The 21,937-nt window shown below is 36.5% G+C and overlaps 1 protein-coding gene across 2 annotated transcripts; it reads left to right on the top strand.

The window, feature by feature from the left end:
• The first annotated feature begins 13,200 nt into the window (after positions 1-13,200).
• Positions 13,201-19,740, top strand: LOC117400594 (transcription and mRNA export factor ENY2). 2 transcript variants are annotated; one of them, XM_059022387.1, is made up of 5 exons: positions 13,201-13,269; positions 15,658-15,740; positions 16,205-16,275; positions 17,490-17,564; positions 19,469-19,740. In XM_059022387.1, exons 2-5 carry the CDS (start codon positions 15,673-15,675, stop codon positions 19,543-19,545), a joined length of 291 nt encoding a protein of 96 aa, XP_058878370.1. In that variant the 5' UTR covers positions 13,201-13,269; positions 15,658-15,672; the 3' UTR covers positions 19,546-19,740. The 2 variants fall into 2 exon arrangements, with proteins under 2 accessions (XP_058878370.1, XP_033856673.1); XM_034000782.3 differs by lacking the exon at positions 13,201-13,269 and adding an exon at positions 14,346-14,479.
• Positions 19,741-21,937: the final 2,197 nt, after the last annotated feature.

Genomic DNA, 21,937 nt, shown 5'->3' with positions numbered 1-21,937 from the left:
CAAGTAACCCTCAGACTCTAGAATACATTTATTCTGTAGTTGATGCCGTGTTCACAGAAAACGTCTGATTTTATAAACAAGTGATCAAGTCAGATAGGCCTGCAAAAGGGGCAGCAGTGTGGAGTAGTGGTTAGGGCCCTGGACTCTTGACCGGATGGTCGTGGGTTCAATCCCAGGTGGGGGGCCACTGCTGCTGTAACCTTGAGCAAGGTACTTTACCTAGATTGCTCCAGTAAAAACCCAACTGTATAAATGGGTTTTTGTATGTAAAAATAATGTGTAAAAAAAATAATGTAATTGTATGTAAAAATAATGTGATATCTTGTAACAATTGTAAGTCGCCCTGGATAAGGGTGTCTGCTAAGAAATAAAATAATAATATAAAGACACTCTTTTCTTCATCTTTTTGATTCTCCCACTATCCTAGTTTTTTGCTTCCCCTTGGGGAAAGTTAAGCTTGCTTCCCAGCCTTGGAGACCGGTTGGTCTGACATCACCTCCGCAAGCCAAGGTGAGACCCTGTTCTCTTTTCTAAGCCACAAGCACTTTCCTCCCATTTCAACTCCTGAGGTTCTTCCTTCACGCAGCTTTTTTATTCATGATTGTATTTGACATGACTGAAAATGTTTCTCCCAATGCTATAAAAAGCAGAAAGACAAGACTAATGATGACTCTAACTCAAACAGCAAAGCTTCTCAAGTAGCTAAACCTTACTGGCAATATAGTATTAATCGAGTTTCAGTTGTCAAGCGTCTCAAGCAGATAAACCTTACTGGCATATAGTATTAATCGAGTTTCAGTTGTCAAGCATCTCAAGCAGATAAACCTTACTGGCATATAGTATTAATCGAGTTTCGGCTGTCAAGCTGCAAGACAGGGAGGTAATCCTCGCAGTGCTCAAAAGAGTCAAGCTTCAAATCCTAGATTTTCCGTGATATCTCTGTACCTGTGCCAATTACAGTTGTTATACTATTCCAATGGGAATTTAAATATTCCAAAAGTTCCAAAAAAAAGAGCAATTTAATCAGTGTAGGAATGCCACACTCAGAGAATGCACTGGAAACTGACAGTTCAACAATGTAAAAAACAATGTAAACATCAAAGGATTTCACAGGCGTCAACCCCATATTTCAGCTACATCAGAACCAATGTAGATATTATCGACCACCATGAAAGTTAAAAAAAAAAAAAAATGTATTCAGCATGGTTTTCTTTTTTTACACAAACAAGCAGAATTAAGGCTGGACCAAATTGTTAAAGATAACAAACACAATGCAACAGTGTTAAGGTTTATACTATACATAAGTATGGTTAGTAGGGATTTTGTTACTAATGTACCACTACAATGAAACCTACACTTACTACTGAGCTTATGACTTGAGACAGCAGTGTGGAGTAGTGGTTAGGACTCTGGACTCTTGACCAGAGGGTCGTGGGTTCAATCCCAGGTGGGGGACACTGCTGCTGTACCCTTGAGCAAGGTACTTTACCTAGATTGCTCCAGTAATAACACAACTGTATAAATGGGTAATTGTATGTAAAAATAATGTGATATCTTGTAACAATTGTAAGCCGCCCTGGATAAGGGTGTCTGCTAAGAAATAAATAATAATATACAGTACAGTATGGCTAGTTGATTTACAGTATGGCTATTTGATTTACAGTAGAGGGAATGTTTCCTATTTAAGGTGGCTATAATTGGTCTTGAGAAAAATAAATCAACCAGTATACTCAAGTACTTGAAAGTACCTCAGTTTATTTTCTGAAAATGTATCGTCTTGTCTCTTCCTTAGACTTTTAATGTATTATTAATGTATTTAAACGTTCTTAAGCATCACGTATGCTTGTATTGACTGTGTGTTGTGCTGATTGTTTTTACATTATCATAAATGATCGGTGTAGCAGCTGTGGCACCTTACAGTTTGAAAATCAACAAAGGAATGTACAGTAACATAATTGTACTCATGCTTAAACTTTTGGACACGAGAAGCTGATAATGCTTTTACTTGTGGGAGCACTGTACATACAGTAGTAGCTAGTGTTTCATAATGCGATACATACATGGCCATAACCAGAGCTGACATTCTACGGAGGTCAAAATTAGCTTTCAAGCTATAGCTGGCAGTTTTTATGACTGCTTGGTATTTACTATTCAACCTCCAAATCTATGTTACACGGCAAACCAGCAGAGAAAATTAAGGGGTCTTTTGTACTTTACCAGAATTTTTAAATGAGCATCAACATTTATGATGCAAAAAAACAAGCGAGGACACAAGCTCTGTGTCCTCATAGCTAGTTACGGCCATGGATACATACTGTCATTTTACTAGCCATGTTGCTACGCTGGTTGTTTGGGATTATGCCAGAATCTGAACCCTTCAGGCAAAATATGGAAATACTGCAGCCTGCCATTTTGAGTGATTTTTTTTAAACCAGTAGGGAGATGGAAAGGAGTGATAAATAGTATTCAAATTATTTCTTATTGAAATTGCTACAGGCATAAAGCAAAACAGCCATAAGGTAGACAAAATGTTAAAAAAAAATAATAATTAAAAATCAATATTGCTATTTATTGTTGTACGATCCAATTAATAGAACTGTCATTTCACTGACTGGACAAGCCACCCTGATTAATTATTGTGTTTAATGATTCAGAGTGCTGCATCCCTAACTACATAGAGGCACCAGAGTTCATCAAAAGAACATCTTGGAATATGTGCATTGTTTTTAAAAAGATCAGATAAAACATAATTCTACTGTACAGTAAGGAAAAACAACAACTGTGCACATAGTCATTTAACCTTGGAAACCAAGGTTTTAAAATCAATGTGCTTATCTTAGCATTAGCAGCATTATCACTGGTCTCTTTATCATTGTGCTGAAGAACCAAAACAAAGATCTTAAGCACAAAGGGGAGAATTAAGAGTAAGGGTTTTAATCTTGAAATTTTTTATTGATCGGTTAATCATCTAATCCATTAATCGATTAATTGATTAATCACACATGTTTGCTAGTGATATGAAAATGTATTGAGAGACAATTACAAGTAATACAAAGGATTAACATAATGCTATAGTTGTGGGCCGAATGGTGAAAGAAAACCACTTCAAGACAGATGTTTGCGAAACCAATCCAGGTAACGTTTATTCTTGTGTCTCCTGGATATACAACAGTAACTTGATTATGTCTTTTCCGATTATACAAATAGGAATATTTTATATTCTATATTACACATAGATGCTGTGTGTAATCTTGATTTTATTGCTAAGATCACAGCATGGATTGAGCAAGACGGCAAAATGTTACAGGAAATACTGGGGATGGTCAACCCAGTGAACCCTCCTCCTGTTGTTGATTTAAACAGGGACCTGGTTACGGCCATCAGTTCTCTGATTGATAAGTTTAACAGTGTGTACTGAAGGGCATGGTTACAGGAACCTGGTGTGAAACCTACTCCTAGTGGGGAGGAAGAATATGATGCCTGGGTTGAACAAGCAACGCGCATGTTGGACGAGTGGCAATGTTTTGTTAATGTGAAAAAGCAACGGGTAGTTGAGAGCGTGAAGGAAGGAGAAAAGCTCTCCACCAATTTGCATTGCTTAGACAGGCTGTTGCATAGAGTGTTTCGTAAGGGAGGGATTGTCATGGAAGACATGAACGCAGCTCGAATTGAACCGATTGTTAAAGGAGCGCTCACACATGACATGGTGGCATTGCGTATCCATTTGACACACAAACTGCGTGATATGATTTGGAGTAGGGACGCTGCAAAGAGTTTCGTTGCTGCGTCCGCTGTCAGAACAGCTCCTGCTGCTGTGTCTGAACTAGAAAGCATGAAGCAAGAGATGAAGGGGTTAGCTAACCAAGTTTCACACTTGTAAACATGTTTACAACAGTGTGGCAGGGCGATTGCCCTGTACAATGGGAAATTAGTGTTGGTATAATTTGTATGTGGAAATTGGTTTATTGTGTGTCTTTTTGAAGTTGATTTGTGTGATTAAATTATTGTTTACAGACGGGCCCTCGATTGAGACTTGCTGCCTGCTAGGCTTGGTTGAGGGGAAGGGCAGCAAGTGATTGGCTGTGCTGGTCCTCAATCAGCGGGTGGCTGGGTCTTGACCGAGTGTCCGTCAGTTTAAAAACATCCGGTGGAGATTGCTCAGGGAGACTGCAATGCCATGCTATAGAGGGGAGCTGCATCTACTCAGGAGGAGAGGGTCCGCTCTGCAGGAATGACAGCTACGCAACCCTGAAACTGCAAGCGGTGCTTGTGAAGGCAAAGCCCAGCCAAGGCCGTATGAAGCAGCAGGAGTTGTCGTATGAATACGGGCTCATCAGTAGGTTAGTTTAGGGGATAGTGACCCCCAGGAAGTAATGTACAGTGTACAGCGAGGGTTACGTAGTGTAGCCGGTTCCTGGATAACAACAAGGAAACTCAGGATCCCAGCGGATGCCTCCAAAAATGTTACCCCACCCTGGTCACTCTGGGTTCTGATTGGTTTATGTAAAATGTATTCCATAACTATTAATATTATTGGACTACAAAAACAGAGGCAACGTTCTAGTAAAACCCTGCAAAAAAGGAGAAGGTGGGGGGGGGGGTGAGCAGGGCGCTCACATTACGTTCTGCCCGGGAAAAGACAAAAATATATTTGCTTGATCATGCACAGTAATGCAGGCAACACGAGTTGTTCACGTGAACACCGTGCACTAGAACAGTTAGACAGTACACAACAGCTTGTGCACCAGCTCTACAGATAAACAGAAAATGCACATGCTGATCCGCATTGGCTGCTGTGCATTGACCAAATGAAACGACACAGGCGAGAGAAGAAGGGAACAGGGAAAAATAAAATACATACACACATTTTTAACGGGTCTTACACATATATTTATTTATATGTAATTTGACAGTTAGAAGTTAGCCAAAATGAGTCATTTAAAATATGAATGACTGTTTGTGGTGTTTTATGAGCTGTGTGGGCTCACATCTTTTTAATTTGAATGTTTTAGGGGTGGGGGAGGTATAACTAAAAATTGAGGTTTTCACTATCTTTGATGTTCTGTGGCCATGATATTGCTGCACCAACTTCATCCAGAAACTTGGGAGTTTTAGACTCCAGACTTTTGAGGCTCACATCAATGGTTAAATCATCTTTTTACCATCTACGTAATATTGCCAAAATCCGCTCACCTTTCACAAAAAGACTGAGATTCTGATTCATGCCTTTGTAACATCTCAAATTGATTATTGCAATGCACTGTTGTGTGGGTTATCTTCTAAAGTGCTACATCGGTTACAGTTAATCCAGAATGCTGCTGCAAGAATATTGACAGGCACAAAAAAATGGAACACATTACCCCTGTCCTAAAACCACTACACTGGTTACCAGTTTTTTCTCAGGTCATTTTTAATACCTTTAAGGCTGCCCAGGGAACTGGTCCTTCATATTTGACGGATTTATTGCATTCTTACGTCCCTGGGCGTCAGCTACACTCAGGAGCTGGGCTGCTTGCTGTTCTATCAAATAGAAGCTTGTCTTCATGTGCTCCTACTCTTTGGAACTCACTACCACTATTTGTGAGAGGTTCCCATTCTGTAGAAAAAACAAAATCTACACTTAAAACACCCTTGTTTTCCTTGGCTTTTGGTATGTCACTTTTTTTTTTATGTTTCTAATGTATTTATATATTGTAATGACTTTTGTATTGACTCTTAAAAAATTGCTTTGTTTTTAAATGTTGTTTCTAATGTATCTTTTTAATGTATCTTCAGCTTATGTTTTAACGCTCCTAACAACAAACACTAACTATGTACACTGTAGTTAAATTACTAAGCCAGCAACATACAATTCTGGCACCAGTAGACATGTTTAATTGTTTGTTTGTTTTTATTATTATTCCTTAGCAACCATAGATGACAGTTTCTCATTGGTTCTGGACTACTCACATGACCCACCCCCACTCATCCACATACACAGGAGAGAATGAATGTTCGTGTCGTGTGGGAAAGTGGTAGCACACATATCGCACTGCACTTTTACACAGTTATCAATTACATCTTTGTTCAACAAGCCAAAAAGGTATGTGGGCAATAGTTGACTTAAGGTAACAATACATTGTAAAATAGCCTTTTCATTTACCGCGAAAGTTAAGCTTTGCTAATTTATAAACACATTTTGTTGATTAAAAAAGTACATTCACCTGGGCCTCAAAAGGCCTAGAAAACTCAGTTTGTAGGTCTTGTAGTTAATACAAGTTGCCAAACACTGTCCCACACAGTATAACACCAATTTTCTAAATGATTTGCACCCCTGACGCTGTAGCTGCAGCTCATCATGTTGACACCTCGCAAGCATGAGTCCTATGATAATGCTGCAGTACATGCATGAAAACACATGAGCCGACAGATCATACCAGTGAAGGTTGCTTCTCGCGAGCGCAGCTTTTCCGGGCTGAAATTGATTAAGACAGTTGCGCTCAATGATGACTCAAAAAAGATTGTAAAATTTGTCCATACTGTCAAATGAGAGCGAAGTTGCCAAGAATTTAGAACACTCAGATTTGACAAAGGACTTTGCTGCCACTAAAGCTAGGAAGATATCTTTGTAATGTATGTACTTTTAAAAAAAAGGATTTGCTAAAGCCCAGGGATTCATTTGTTAACAATTTTTTGGAAAAAGTGACATTTATTATTATTATTATTATTATTATTATTATTATTATTATTATTATTAATTATTTATTTATTTATTTATTTCTGCCTGGTTATTCTAACCGCTGACCTTTCAGAACCCATTACAGTCAGGCATTACATTATGTTTCAATAGGCCTATTGAGGCATGGTTGTTTTAGAAAAAAATATGTGATATCTTTGAAGTAGACTGGAATTCTGAGTGCTTTGAAGTTGTGAATTATATAAAATGATAAAGTCTAACAAACGATCTGAAACAAATATTCATTAACATTTTAATATTATGTATTATCTTAACGTTAGCATATGTAGGTGCATATGATTACATGATGCACCTTTAAGATACGGTTGCTACTGTAGCATTAATGTGATGTTCTGGACCCTGCACTTAATCATCACCGCCAAGGGCCCCGCACAGCCTAAGGCCGGCCCTACTGGTTATAATAATACATTTATCAAATAGGATATCTTTCAGCACTTTCAGTGTACAATAAAGTAAGCAAATTTACTTAACCCTTTTTGTAACATTACTGGTAAAACACTCAATCTAAATGTTTTGTTGGAGGAGTTTTTGTGCTGGTGCTGGTGCTGGTGCTGTTTGTTTAATAAAGTGCTCAACAGCGCTTCACTGCAGCTTCTGTCTCAGCGTCTCTCATTCCTGAAACCAGCGATGATACTGGACTGCAATTACTCCAAAGGTGGAGGTGACAACCTGGATAAACTGACAGCAACCTGCTCCTGTCAATGCATGACTCCCCGCTGGTCATCTACAATATAGTTAATGTGTCAGCATACAGTATTTTTGACCTTTGGACTGATATCAATGCAATGTGGAAGGCTGACAAGTAACTATCGATGCAAAATTTTCCTAAGATGTTGGGCAAGGCACTAGTGACACCTCTTATTCAAAGAAGACCTTTTTGGTTTGTATTTTCGTGCTCCACAAATGTCATACAACGCCTACTGCTCTCTGCACTCCTAACTCTGCAAGTGTAACCACTAAATAGACCGATGTGCTAATTGAGACCCTCATTATGATAACTGCGGATCATTATTTGTGTGTGTTGAGTAATTTGCATTGCTCTTAATTTTACATAGGGAGCAGTGCAAAATAATTGCCTGGCTGCAATGCAATTTGAATTTTGCATTCGCAGTTATTTGCACTGCACCTATTGTGTATATATCCACATTTATTGGGACAACAATAAAGAAATGTTTTTGAAAATTAATGCACCATAGTTATAATTGGTAGTTCATGAAAAGGTGTGTTTCTTTTTTTTTTTTATTGAAATTCTGCACTATGATCAAGTGTTCCCTTCTCCAAATATTAAAGTGCAATACAATTTCTGTATCTTTGAGTCCCCATTAATTTCTAATATTTAACATAAAGTAAAAGCTATGCAAAGGAAAAAAAATCAATTCAAGGCTTTAAATTTGTTTGAAATTGAACCGGGTCGATATGACCCAGAACATAACAGAGGTACCTACATTCTAAACATAAATAGGGTTAAATGCAGATGTGTCGCTGTTGACCGTTAATAGAGATTTTACTGCATTAAAAAGTATTTGTTGGAAATAGTTTAGGAAAAACAAACCACAAAAACGAAACATGAATACATTTTGCTACTGGTTCATGTCTGAAAATTGAAGAAATAAAAACATGACTCATTTGCGCCACCATGTGGTAACATGGTATCATTGCCAAATTTCTCATGTATTTTCATTACAAGAACAGAATTCAAGACAATTCATTTTATGTTATATTGTACAATTTGAAATAGAATATACATACACCGGTATGCTAAATCAGAAATAGGAATTTGTGTAAACAAAAACAAAGTATCCTAAATAGAGGTGTGTGTCATATCAGGTCCAGTAGTTTGTAAGCATCTCCATCTCAGCAATTAGGCTAGTTACATGAGATGTCCATGCTTGCCAGGCAAAAAGCTTCATTATATTAAAACTTCATTTTCTTAGTTAATTGTTTGACTGTCCCCTTACCTTTTGATGATGTTTGCAATCAGTCAGTGGTTCTTGTTGCTATACTTTCATAACTAAGATCAGGTGCTGCTTATCAAGTCTTATTATTAAGTAATATACAGTAAGCTACTATAGATCTGCCATAGTTTAAGTAAAAGCCATCACCATCTATGTGAGCTTTTGATGCGGTTAATCATAATATCCTGCTCTCTAAATTATCCAAATTTAATTTCTCTAACAAGGCCTTGAAATGTATGGAATCTTATTTGCTGGATAGAAAACAGTGTGTTAGTCAGCAATAATCAATCTACTTTTTAAAACTGCATAATTAGTCCCTCTAGGACCATTATTATTCAGTCTTTATATTAATGATCTTCCTGAAGTTTGTCCTGGAGTTCACATTCAAATGTATGCTGATGATTGTGTTTTAAGAGCCAAGTAATTTCTACATCTGAATATTTTGCAGCCAAGATGTAATGTGGAGCAGTGGTTAGGGCTCTGGACTCTTGACCGGAGGGTCATGGGTTCAATCCCAGGTGGGGGACACTGCTGTACCCTTGAGCAAGGTACTTTACCTAGATTGCTCCAGTAAAAACCTAACTGTATAAATGGGTAATTGTATGTATCTTGTAACAATTGTAAGTCGCCCTGGATAAGTGCGTCTGCTAAGAAATAAATAATAATAATGTAAGCGCCAAAACTAGTCAAGAAGCTGCTAGAAAATTAACAACTGTTTGTTAACTGTTGCTTAAGTTTAAATGTGAGTAAAACCATGGGAATGCGTTTCTCTATAAAGTGAAATACAATACAGAATCAGTTTGATATTTTTGTAAAAGGGGAAAAGATTAGTAAAGTTTCAGAATTTAAATATTTAGGTCTCATAATGGACTCACAACTTTAAGAAACATATAGAAAAGGCTGTTAAAACTGTGAAATTTAATTTAATTTAGATAACTTTAGGTTTATTAGACAAAATGTATCTGTTACTGCTGCTAAGCTGTATCTACATTCTATGATTTTCTCATTTGTCCTATTGTGTCTGGTCACAAGATGGGACAACTGCAATTAAGCCTCTGAATTCTTTATATAAACAAAGTCTAAAAATTATAGATAAAAAGCTGACAAGATATCATCACTGTTATATACTTAAGAAATATAAAATGTTAAGTTAATTACATAAATTACTCATATGTATGTTTGTTTTTTTACATCTTTGAAGGACTTAGCTCCCCCACCATTAAAGGAGTTTATAAAACTCTGCTCAGATAATAATGCTAGAATTACTAGAGCAACTATAAGAGGTGATTGCATAGCTCCAAGATGACATACTACGTTTGCACAGACAGTTCTCTCAATTAAGGGTGCCATGTTTTGTAATTTACTATCGGATGATATAAAAGGTTCTTATGATTATAACCGTTTTACAACTAAATTAAAGATTTGGTTAAAACAAAGACAAGTCTGTGATCATGAACTGTAGGTATGTATTTTTAATACAAAGGCAATGTTTATAGCTTCGTAATATATTATGCATTGTAATGAAAATTATTAGTTTTAATATCCATAAGATAACGATTTTAATATACTATAAGGGGTGGGTGAATATTTATTAAGGGAATTCATTTTAGTTCTATTTATTATGTTAGCAGTATTGGTATTTGCTATATTTATAATTATAATACAATAAAAAAAAAAATTAAGTATGGGATTTTGGTTTATATGAACTAATTTATTAATCTTACTGTATTTATTGTGATGTGCTGTTTGTATGTGTTGTTTGTACACTATATATTTTTTGGTTTCTCACAAGCCCAGGTACTTCCGATGTAAATTAGCTTAAAGCTAAGTCTGGGTACAATACATCTTGTGACTGGTCATGAATGTTAAAAATTGTACATTGTCCCTGACGAAAATTTAAAAAAAAAACTAATCTACAGTTTTTTATGTTTCCCTTTTTTTCTGGCAATGCACTGCTCTGCACTAAATTACATAGGCCTAGGTCTATGTCATCATAAACAGGTATGAGTAACAGTACAGAAAGAAATAAATAAAGAAGAATTTTAAGTTATTGCACCTTAAACTTGATATGGGTATGACATTATATCAAATTTATCTTAACTAATGTATTCTCCTTCAAAAATTTAAAGCACCCCTGCGGTCTCAATGGATATTCAATTGGTAGATATTGAACTGGATGCTGCCATTCATTGTTTCAACATGTATGTATGGGTTTTGTCCAGTAGATGGCGCTGCTGCTGCTGTGACGTTTTGTTTTTAAATCAATGCCAATGTTCTTTTCAGTTAGCCAGTCACGGAAAACTTCATAGCCCATTTTGTCTGGCGTTTGGTGTTTTCCTCAGTTGTATTCATTTCTAGGTTGTCTAAATCTGCTTCATTTACCTCACTATGGTGAGATGTTGACATTTTCTTTTTCAATGTTTTCAACTGCGGAACTTTTGTAGTTAATCTCAGGGATGCTGACTGACTCGAGTGGTTTTGTTTACCCAGGTGTACAGTTACAGTTGGTGCATTGACTTTGTTTGTTTACTGTAATGAAGCCGCTTCATCATCAGATATCTAATGGCTAGGGAGAAGGTCTCAGCCAATCAGAATCTAGTATTTTGAAACCAACCGTAGTTCTAGGAGAATATGATGCACATCAAACAACCCACAACCTCCCCTGGCATATGGCACACTGATTCTTGCTTTCAGCGTCTAAGATCTGACGTCACAGGCCTGTGCCGAGGAGGATACCACCCAGATGGGTAGCAGGAGCAAGCTTAAAGACCTTCCGTCCAGAATTAAAGGGGAAAAATAAAATTATCTGCATGTCATTTAGGCCTCTCCGAAGCAGTCGACCCACCAGTGCTACACCTTTAAATTGAAGAGATTTTCCATTTGGTGTCAGAGCAACCGCCAAGAAAAGGTGTTAAAACCAAGCCTCGCCCAGGACAACTGGAAGCTGCTAGAGACTGGAAAATGCTGGCGGATGTTGGTCAACGGCTTATTTTTCCCCCTGAGATTGCCACCACTAACCTTCGACCAGATATTGGCAGCTGAAGTTTTAACATTCTCTGGCCTGGAATAACTGAAATTGTGTTGCATCTGCTTATTTATAATACTGTTTTAAATTGATTTCATTTTTGACGAGCATTCCCTGACACATTATTTTATTTAGTTATATATGTAGAATGCCCTGGGAAGGGGGCAGTTCCCAGTCACGGACTTCTGGAGGTTCCTTCCTGCTATACGGGGGGGTTTGTCTCCCCCCAGCACTGGGGAACAAATTCGTAGTGTTAAAGCAAGCTTACATGTTTAGCTATACACTAACAATATAAAACATGGTGTATTTTTTGCAGTGACATAACAGTTACGCAGCCCATATTATTTCCTAATCTGTTTGGGTCTCTACATTACATGTCACCCCCCTTTTATTGAGTTACAACCCTTAGATTTTTTTTCAGAAATGGGCAGTATGTATGCTGAATAGGCATTTTTCAGCTCTCCGCTCCATACTAAAAGCCCAGCAAAATTTAAATGACTGATATAAAAAATATTTTCTATTCCCCCTATGTCTCTAGTTCATATTTCACCCTTTATTGAGTTATAATCCTTAGATTTTTCAGAAATTGCCAATAATTATGCTCCATTAGTCTTTTGCATTAGCTTGTACTTTAAAACATGTTATGCCTTTTTAAGCAAATTAGAAAAACAGTAAGGATAACAAGCTGCACTGCTTTTTAAAACCTTTAAATCCATTAACGTGTTCTGCAGTCCTACAGTAGCTACACCAATTTCGAGCACCATTTCCATCACTTCACACCAATTTAAATTAATTATTAATACTGACTATTAAGCTTCTAAACACACACTATCGTACTTATAATCAAGGGGCATTCAACACATTTCATAATGTATATTTGCAAAAAAATACAAAATAACTGCACTCTTACTGTAAACTTTTGAATAGCGATATGGGGCTCAGATTGACTGGAAGAATGGACGTTAAACCAGTCAAGCATTGTCTCCTTGAATGACATTGAAATGCAACTAAATTTAAAGAAATTAAAGAAAAGCAGATTCTCTCTAAGCTTGATACAGGCATTAGAATTGGAAACAAGAGTTAGGATAGATATCATATAAGAAATTTTTTAGAAATTACATTCCAGCTATAAAAATAGTAAAACATATTCTGATAGCCTGGATTCCAAGTCACTCGGGTATCTTAGCAAATTGAAACATGTGTATTGCATTTCCTGAATATATGTTCCACTGTTTCCCCACAATTACTACATAACCCATTCTCATGGCTCCCAACCCTGTATAAATGATGATTTAATGCTGTGCGTACTAACCTTAGTCTAGTAGCAACAGTAAATTATATTTTGAAGGTAGAAGGGATAGAAAAACAAATGGTGAAAGGGAAATGTATATAAATTTATAAAAAGCATAGGGAAATGGGAGAAAATGTAAGAAAACTACTATAGATACGTATATAGAGAGGTAGAGGGCGCTCATCATCTCCATTTAGATGGCATGCGCCAACAAACCCAAAGGAACATCTGTTTGTGACTCACCTGCGTCAAGCTCAGTATTGTAAGTAGGCAATGGCTTCAAAGATAGACGGTAACTCGCAAACTTGGGAAACAGCAACAGCTTGTTCACCTTTAAAGAGTAATTAGAAGCTGCCATGTTCGTATAATTCTGTTTATCACAAAAAATCTATGTTAATAACTAGAATATACACAGTAACACAGCATCAACCCACGTGTTTCCTGTGTGTTCTAATTCGGAAGCTTTCAGGGACGGACAGTTGTTCAGTGTTGTAGGAATTGTAGTTTTTAAAGTATGCCTGGTTCTTCATCATCCAAGGGACAGTATTAGAAGTTCGAGGCATTAAAAGGCATGACTGTCAAAAGAAAGACAAGCAGGACACGGTGAAAATAATTTACTCGGTGCTGATAAGATTGTGGGTTATTTTAACATCTCAATACCGATCGCCTTTTTGAGTTTCTACTGTAAACGTTTATTAATTACATTTGGCGTTAACAAATGTAAACATTTTAGATGGACTCAGTTCACATGGCTGTGGATTCTGTAACTATTTTGTCTTTGGCGAATTCTGTTTTCAGTTAAATTGGGAAATATAATCAAATAGGCATTATTGTCTCAGTAACCCAATGGTTGACAGACAATTGTTCAAGACATTATACACTTTATAGGAAGGTTTTGATTAGGACCCATGGGTGTACATTCGTCTGACAGCAACTATATTGTCAGTGGTTCACTTAATTGTACCTAACTTTCTATGAACCAGTCTGTTGTGTTATTGTGGATGTTTTCTGAACACTCATCTTGACCTCGACGTCCCGGTTTTCCACCAAGGTCCCGGTGACTCGACATGTTGCTCAACATCTTTAAAAAGTCCCGGTTTTCAGCCACTTCATAGCGCGACACACTCTAAATACATGAGTGAGAGGATGACTATTTAAATAACCATTGAAAATGTCCTATATTCAAATGGTTTAGTAGACTTTTATAAATTATTTAACAATGTGTCCCGGTTTTGAGCTTTGAAAATCTGGTCACCCTAGCTACTTAGATGATCTCTAGCAGTCTTGTTGCAGAGACTCAATTTCCCATAATGCAAGTTGCCAGAGCAGGAACTTATTTCTCCAACCCTTGTTGCATAGGGAACTTAGGGGGTAGTAAACGGCATGTTATTTTGTGATTGTTGTCACCCTGGAAGCTGAGTAAAGTCAAGAACAAACTGAGCACAACATTAATCGAATCGCGAAAGTAGTTGGTAAATACCATCGTGTTCACATTTAGTGATACTTTTTATGCAATTTTTAATGTATGTAGTTTAAACTATGATTTCAGACTAAATAATTTGCTGTGTTGCAACAAACACCGTTTCTTTTTCGCTAAAGACAACACAAACTGGTCATTAAGATTAAAACACGAAGCAATATTTGCTGTGTGATATCATAATTCTTGAGCATGATATATAGTTATATATTAGAAGGAATCACTAAAGTGTGAGTTTGTTAGATACTTGAAATGTGTGATATACCACTTGGGCTTGTTCATTGTGCAATTGGGGACTACGTATTTTTTAAAAAAAATTCTTAGCGGGAATCAAATTGGTCGGAATGCGAGTTGAATACAAATCTAAAATCTCTTAAAGAACACGCAGTCCTTGTTCTCCCTTGCAGATTATAATTTAGCAATACGATCACAATACTGACTTTTTATTATTTTGTCATTACAATAATATAAACTAATTTATACAAATCCTTACTTATTTAACGGTTGCTTATGTTAATCGATTTAATTATTATTTGTTTATTTAGCAGACGCCTTTATCCAAGGCGACTTGCAGAGACTAGGGTGTGTGAACTATGCATCAGTTGCAGAGTCATTTACAATTACATCTCACCCGAAAGACAGAGCACAAGGAGGTTAAGTAAATTGCTCAGGGTCACGCAATGACTTAGTGGTTGAGGTGGGATTTGAACCGGGGACCTTATAGTTACAAGCCCGTTTCTTTAACCACTGGACCACACAGCCTCCTGTAATAGTTACTAAACATAACTGCTAGACTCCTTTCACTTTACAATACCTTTTTGTAGACCCTTATTCAGAAAGATTTGCACTACCAGTATCAAGTGAATTCCTTGTTCACTTTATTTCAATGACTTATAAACATATGATCTGTGAAGTTAAAAATGCTGTTTTAATAAATTACTTTGCATTGTAATTTAGTAGTTTCAAAAGCACATGTCTTGAAAGCTTATATACTGTGTCTACTGCCAGTGACTAAAGTTAAGCAGATCTGAAACAGCTGTACAGTATACAGTAACTAATTTATAATGGACTGGTCCAATGTTAACCATGTCTTGCACATTTCTGAATTACCCCAGGAATTGTCATGAATGATGGTCAGATGGATAAGTGCTTTTTGTTTCACTTGTCTTTCAGAATAAAGGTTGAAAAATGAGTAAAGATGCCCAGATGAGAGCAACAATAAACCAGAAGCTAATTGAAACGGGAGAAAGAGAACGGTAATGATAACCAAGCTAACTTGATACTAAGTCACAAGTGGCCTTTTTTCTTGTAGTACGGTTTACCCATGTTTTACTGAAATCAGCCTCCCTGCATAAACTGAGGTTCAGTTGTATTAAAAATACAACACAGTCCACTACAGTATATTAATATACATCTCAACAATGTGCTTTGGATGGGAATTATTTGATGTGCTTGGTAATTGCCAAACAATTAAATACAGTGCAAATAAAAACCGCAATAGTACTTGAGCAGAAGTAAATATTGTATGTACATTCCAAATCAAACTTGAGTACTTGGTTTGTTACAAATGGTAGTTTTTTTTAAAAATCTCAACATAACTCTTGGGTAAACTAGAGCAATATTCAATAAGACTACCTGCTGTTTGGGACAGTCTTTTAGAAGGTGCAATTCACATTACATTGTCCCATGATTCCATGTTTATATTTATATTTATTTACAGCCTAAAAGAGTTGCTTAGAGCCAAACTTATTGAATGTGGATGGAAGGACCAGTTGAAAGCACACTGTAAAGGTAAGTGTTGCAGAACAAATATATAGTTTTTCATAATGCAGAATATATTGCATATTCACCTCCTTGGTGTCTGGAAAACTCATTGAGAATATTATCTCAACATTTGAAAAATGCATCCTACAATTAGTTATGGGCAGTAACACATCTAAGTACTATATACAGGTTCACTCCACTTATAATGGATCCTGTTGGAACGGAGTTCTGTTTACAACGTATTGAGGAGGCATGTCCCTGCCAAACAACATGGGCTTTAATGGGGAATTACTCTGGTTAAAACAGACTCCTTTATAAAGTATATACCCTTTTTAATACGTACAGTTTTCCTGTTCCACAGGTAGATATTTTGCGAAAGTAAGGCACATCCGGGACAGTAAATATAAACTTATTTTCTTTGGCAGATAAGCATTCTTGTAGTGTTTATATTTACAGAAATCCATCGCGTAGCCGCCCGTCACATATCCACCCTAACCGTTTATCTGCCGTGATCAACCTCTTCAGCAACGTTAGTTTAATATTGAACTGTGAAGATTAGTTTAGAGAGTGTAGATCCTACCAAAGTTTTCATACACTGTGTTGTATGCGCTCCGTGAGCTGCCATTGCTGGTAGTGTCACGTGAGCTGTTCAGTGTGTTGATATGTAAAAAAAATCCTGTTCGCCTGCGGGGTGTATCAACTTCAACCTCTGTCTTGATCTCCTGCCTGTCACTCGGCAGCGAATGCACGTGGCAGACGACTACTCTGTCACAAGCATTAATACCCTGTATCTTTATAAACAATGGATTTAAGGTAGCTCCCTAATAAAAGCTGAATCTCAGAAACAATAATTGTGTGAATATAGTAATTGTTACAGCTGTGTATAATGGAATTTAAAACAGGATTAATTCATCTGACTTTTTACATATCCGCCCTTACTCTGGGACCACCACAGTATGATATGTGATGGATTACTGTACTTATGTGTGCCGTTACATACTGCAGTTCGAATTGTGTTTACTATGTACTTTGTTTATAAAGCACTGATTTCCATTGTCCCTTGGAGTCTGTTATAAGTGGAGTGCACCAGCATATTTTTTTTTTTGGTGTAACCATCCCATGATTATATACATTTACAGTATGCTACATGATGTCAACCTATTTAATCCTATTAATTCCTTTGCATTATTTATCTAAAACATCCCTGTCCCACCATATCTGAATAATTCAATACATTGCAGATGTGATCAGGGAAAAGGGATTGGAACATGTGACAGTTGAAGATCTGGTTGCAGAAATTACTCCAAAAGGCAGAGGTACAGTACTAAACAAATGTTTGACAAGGTGGTTAATCTGCAAGCCTGTTCATATAGGTTGGTAAAGTGCAGGTTAAGTGAGCAAAAAGTAGTTGATACCTGAGAAGGCATTGTATGTCACACTCATAGAAACCCTGATAAAGGCGTACTGTTGACTGGCTCAGTGCGCTACACAATTGTTTCTTTGTTAATTCAGCCTTATTTGCTAAATTTAACAAGAGGTGTGTCTCCAGACAAAATGTCTTTATGTAATAAACGGTGTGTAGTGTAGTGACTACATTCTTTACACAGTAAAGCAATCAATTTCCTTTAAGGAATGTATAGCTAGAAAAATAGCTTTGAGCTTGTTTCTTTATCGTCGGATAATATAATGTAATTAAGAAACTGCCATGGTTTAATGTTGTTAATTATAGCTTTATTAAAGGCAGATAGCATGGAAAGAAATAAACTAAACAATAATTAAACACGCAATTCATTTGGCTTACTTACTTGTGGAAAGCCCCGCCTTTGCACAGTACAGTACCTTAGTTTTTCAGCATAGAAGAATGCAGTGCTTCGCCATTGCTGCCGTCTTATTTGCTTTCTTGTTCTCTACGTGTTTACGATTGGCAATAATATGATCTTTTAATGGTATTGACATGATCAATGGAATGACAGCAAAACTCATAGATAATCAGCTTTTTCTTAGCTCTGTCTTTTACTGAAATATTGTCGTTTTTTCTTTGTTGGTGCCACTGCCATGTTTCATCAGAGACACGTGAATGTCACATTAATAAACTCAACTTGCAAAAAAAAAAAAATTCACATGGTATGTCTTCAATTACTATATTATACACTTAAATGTGTATTTTCGACTCTAAATGAATATTTTGATTCAATTCTGAAAGGTTCCAAAACGCTTGATGATATTTCGGAAATGGGTCTTTTTTAAAAGGGAAATAAAACAAAAATAGTCAAAGTATGATTATTGTGATATATTTGTTTACCAGAGTATTTCTGTTTCTAAATAATGTAGAAAGATTGTGCTTCACTGAGTAGTATTCAATTATATGACGTGTTGAAAACTGCAAAGTTCATGGCCAGACCGAGCAGCACTCTACATAGAAGTAGAATCACCAAACACCTGCTTCGCCCACCCTGTAGTAGATTTACTGGCGCCTGAGCAAGCTCTTAGAGGGAAATCAAAGAATCAGCTGCAAAACAGACGCAAATATGCTTATACAAGAATACTCTCAAAATGCTAGGTTTACCTCGAGATGTTGGTCTCGAGCGAGGTTGATATTTATGATAATAACTTGAGAAAGGTAGTAAACTGAGTGTGAAGGCTGTTGCCAGTTATTGTGAAAAATGTGTGCATTTTAGCCTTAAAGGGAACGCTGGTAAGTGCATTGCAGCAAATTGAAGTCATTATTTTTATTTGTAGACTCAACAATCACAGCTCAATAAGTGTTGGAGCGTGGCAACACAACATATGTAATACAATTGTCACAAATGAGTTTCCTCAGTTTTTCCATGAGAAAATATGCAGTTGTGCAAGTGGTGGTTTCGTTTACAATTACATATTATTTGAAATCTGAAGTACTTTAAACAGGTAACATGTATGCAAAATAGTTTAGGCCATTTTATTATGAGTGTCTTTTGAAGGAAACATGATCTGGTATTTAGGTGATATCATAGGATTTTGGTATCATGGTATACCGTAGGTATCGATATACCGCGGAACACTAATTGCAAGTGTGCACTTGTTTGTGACAAGTAAATATATATATATATATATATATATATATATATATATATATATATATATATATATATATAGTAATTGTATATGTAATAGCAGATGTGAATGTAGCAGCACTTGTTCACAATTAATGTTTCTTCATGTTCCCTCTTTTTCTTTCTAGCTCTTGTTCCAGACAGTGTGAAGAAAGAACTATTACAGAGAATAAGGACCTTTTTAGCCCAGAATGCCACCCTATGAATGTGTGGCAGTAATACGCTTGGATGCCATTGTCTTTTTGTTTTAAGCTGCAGTGCTCAATCTCAAGCTTTTGCTGGATGCTCATTTTGTTATATTGCAACTTTGACAGTTTTTGATATCGCCATTTAAAAACAAATTGCATTAACAATTAGTAAACAATAACACAATTTTAATTAAAAAAAAATGATATATGTATATCTTGTTGTGTGAACAGTTTTCTTTGGGTATTTAGCAAGAAGGTTCCCAGTGTCACATGTGGTTCTTTTGCTTTGGTATTTCTTTAAGTTATATGGCTGATTTTACAAACCCATATTTCTCATTCGTGTTGGGCTGTTGCATCTTACCAGTTGAACACTTTTCACATCAACTAACTAATTACCACTAAGCACCACTAGATGTCATACTTGATGGCAGCATGAAAAGTTGTTTTTTAGCACCCATTTTTTCTCAAGTCAAATGTCCCACCACAAAGTAAACGGATTGTCTCAATCAGGTTCATAGTTGTGCTACTTTTTCAAGCTATTGTACATGGCTAGTACAAGTAATTATAACATAAAGTACACCAAGTGTGCAATAAAAAGCCTGTAATTGTATCTCGGGCTTCTGGTGACATGGATACTTCACCTTTGGTCTTGTCATTTATCTTACCATGTGAGTTTATTCCTTATATTATTATTACTTTTATTGATTTTATTTTTTAACTGCCTGTTTTGTCACGTGTACTGGTAATATAAAAAAAATAATTACTAATAATTGGTAATAATTGGTCCAATTAAGTAATTTTGGGCAAAGTTAGAACAAAAGCCAGGAGGGACACCGGCCCTCCAGGACCGGAATTGCCCACCCCTGCCTTAATCTTAATCAAAGTTATGTTTTTTTTTACTCTCCCCAGAAAACATTACTTTAACAGAAATAAAATGTAAATACATGAAAATTCACTAAAGCAGTCATTTTCCTTTATTAAAGGCTAATATTAAAACACATTTTTGAGAAGGAACATGGTATTCCAAAAAAAAGGACATCTCATTTGCTTATGTGATGTCCATCAATATATAGTCATGTGTAGGGGTTTATTAGACCTGGGTTTAAGAGACCAGTGCCCTTCAACAACTTCAAATAAATGTCATTGTATTAGTCAATGTTTTCCTTATCTATTTCTGATAGTTTGTACTGTTTAAACAGTTGGACTATAATGGGAAAGAGAAATTAAATACATTGTACAATAGTAATGATTACATCTAGTGAGAGATTATAGACATTCTTGTGCAAAATACAAAATGTGTCCCTCAGCCATTTACTGTATAGTCCTTCCCACTTGGACACATTTACACTTGCCATAAAAGGGTTAAATGCAAGAGTGACAGAATAACACAAGTTAATTGTATCAATCTGTGTGACCTACTTAATGCCTAGATTGATACTTTGTTGTGGTTGATACTTCTAACAATCCATAGGCATTCCTGATATTGATAGAATGCCACAGGTTAAATGTATCAACCTGTGCCATCTAATAACTGTCTAGATCAGGGGTCTCCAATCCTGGTCCTGGAGGGCCGGTGTCCCTCCTGGTTTTTGTTTCAACTGTACTCTAAATTATTTACTTGGACCAATTAAGCTTCCAATAAGCACTTGACCAATTAAGTAATTTAGGGTACAGTTGTAACAAAAACCAGGAGGGACAGCAGCCCTCCAGGACCAGGATTGGAGACCCCTACTAGCAGGTTCATTGCTCCACATCATCAGATTTATATTGTGCCCTTTTTAATTCAAACACCTAATGAATCCCCCCTATTGTTTCTTGCTAATTCTGCATTTGTTATGTGCTTCTCCAGGCACAATGTATGTATTTTATGAAACAAGCGGTGTGTAGTGTGGTGACTACATCTTCCTTACAGTGAGTGTAAAGCGATCAGTTTTGTTCAAGGAATGTATAGCTAGAAACATGTTTCAGCTCATTTCATCATCATCATATCCATGATGCAATTAAGAAATTGAGATGGTTTAACAATGTTAATTACAGCTTTAAAGGCAGGTAGAGTGTAGCAAGCCTAATTATAAACCACCTGTCTTGCATTTTGTGTTTACTCAGGCACTTTTTTATGGTAAACTGAGCATGTATGACTTAGAAACTCAGCTGTCAGCTGAGCAGAATATCTCAAAAACTGGGCTGAATTCGGAAAAGCAAAGCGGTCCAGAATTTGGGACGTTATCTAAAAACTAAATCAGCCCAGAATTTGGGACTTTATCTGAAAATTAGAGCGGCCCAGAATTTGGGACATCTGAAAACCAAATCGACCCAGAATTTGGGACATTATCTGCAAACCAAATCGGCCTAGAATTTGGGACATCATCTGAAAACCAAATCGACCCAGAATTTGGGGCATTATATTGA

Source organism: Acipenser ruthenus, chromosome 4 (genome assembly GCF_902713425.1).
Source record: "Acipenser ruthenus chromosome 4, fAciRut3.2 maternal haplotype, whole genome shotgun sequence".
Taxonomy (NCBI): domain Eukaryota; kingdom Metazoa; phylum Chordata; class Actinopteri; order Acipenseriformes; family Acipenseridae; genus Acipenser; species Acipenser ruthenus.
The sequence above is the reverse complement of the archived record's forward strand: the minus strand, read 5'-3'. Positions and strand labels throughout refer to the sequence as shown.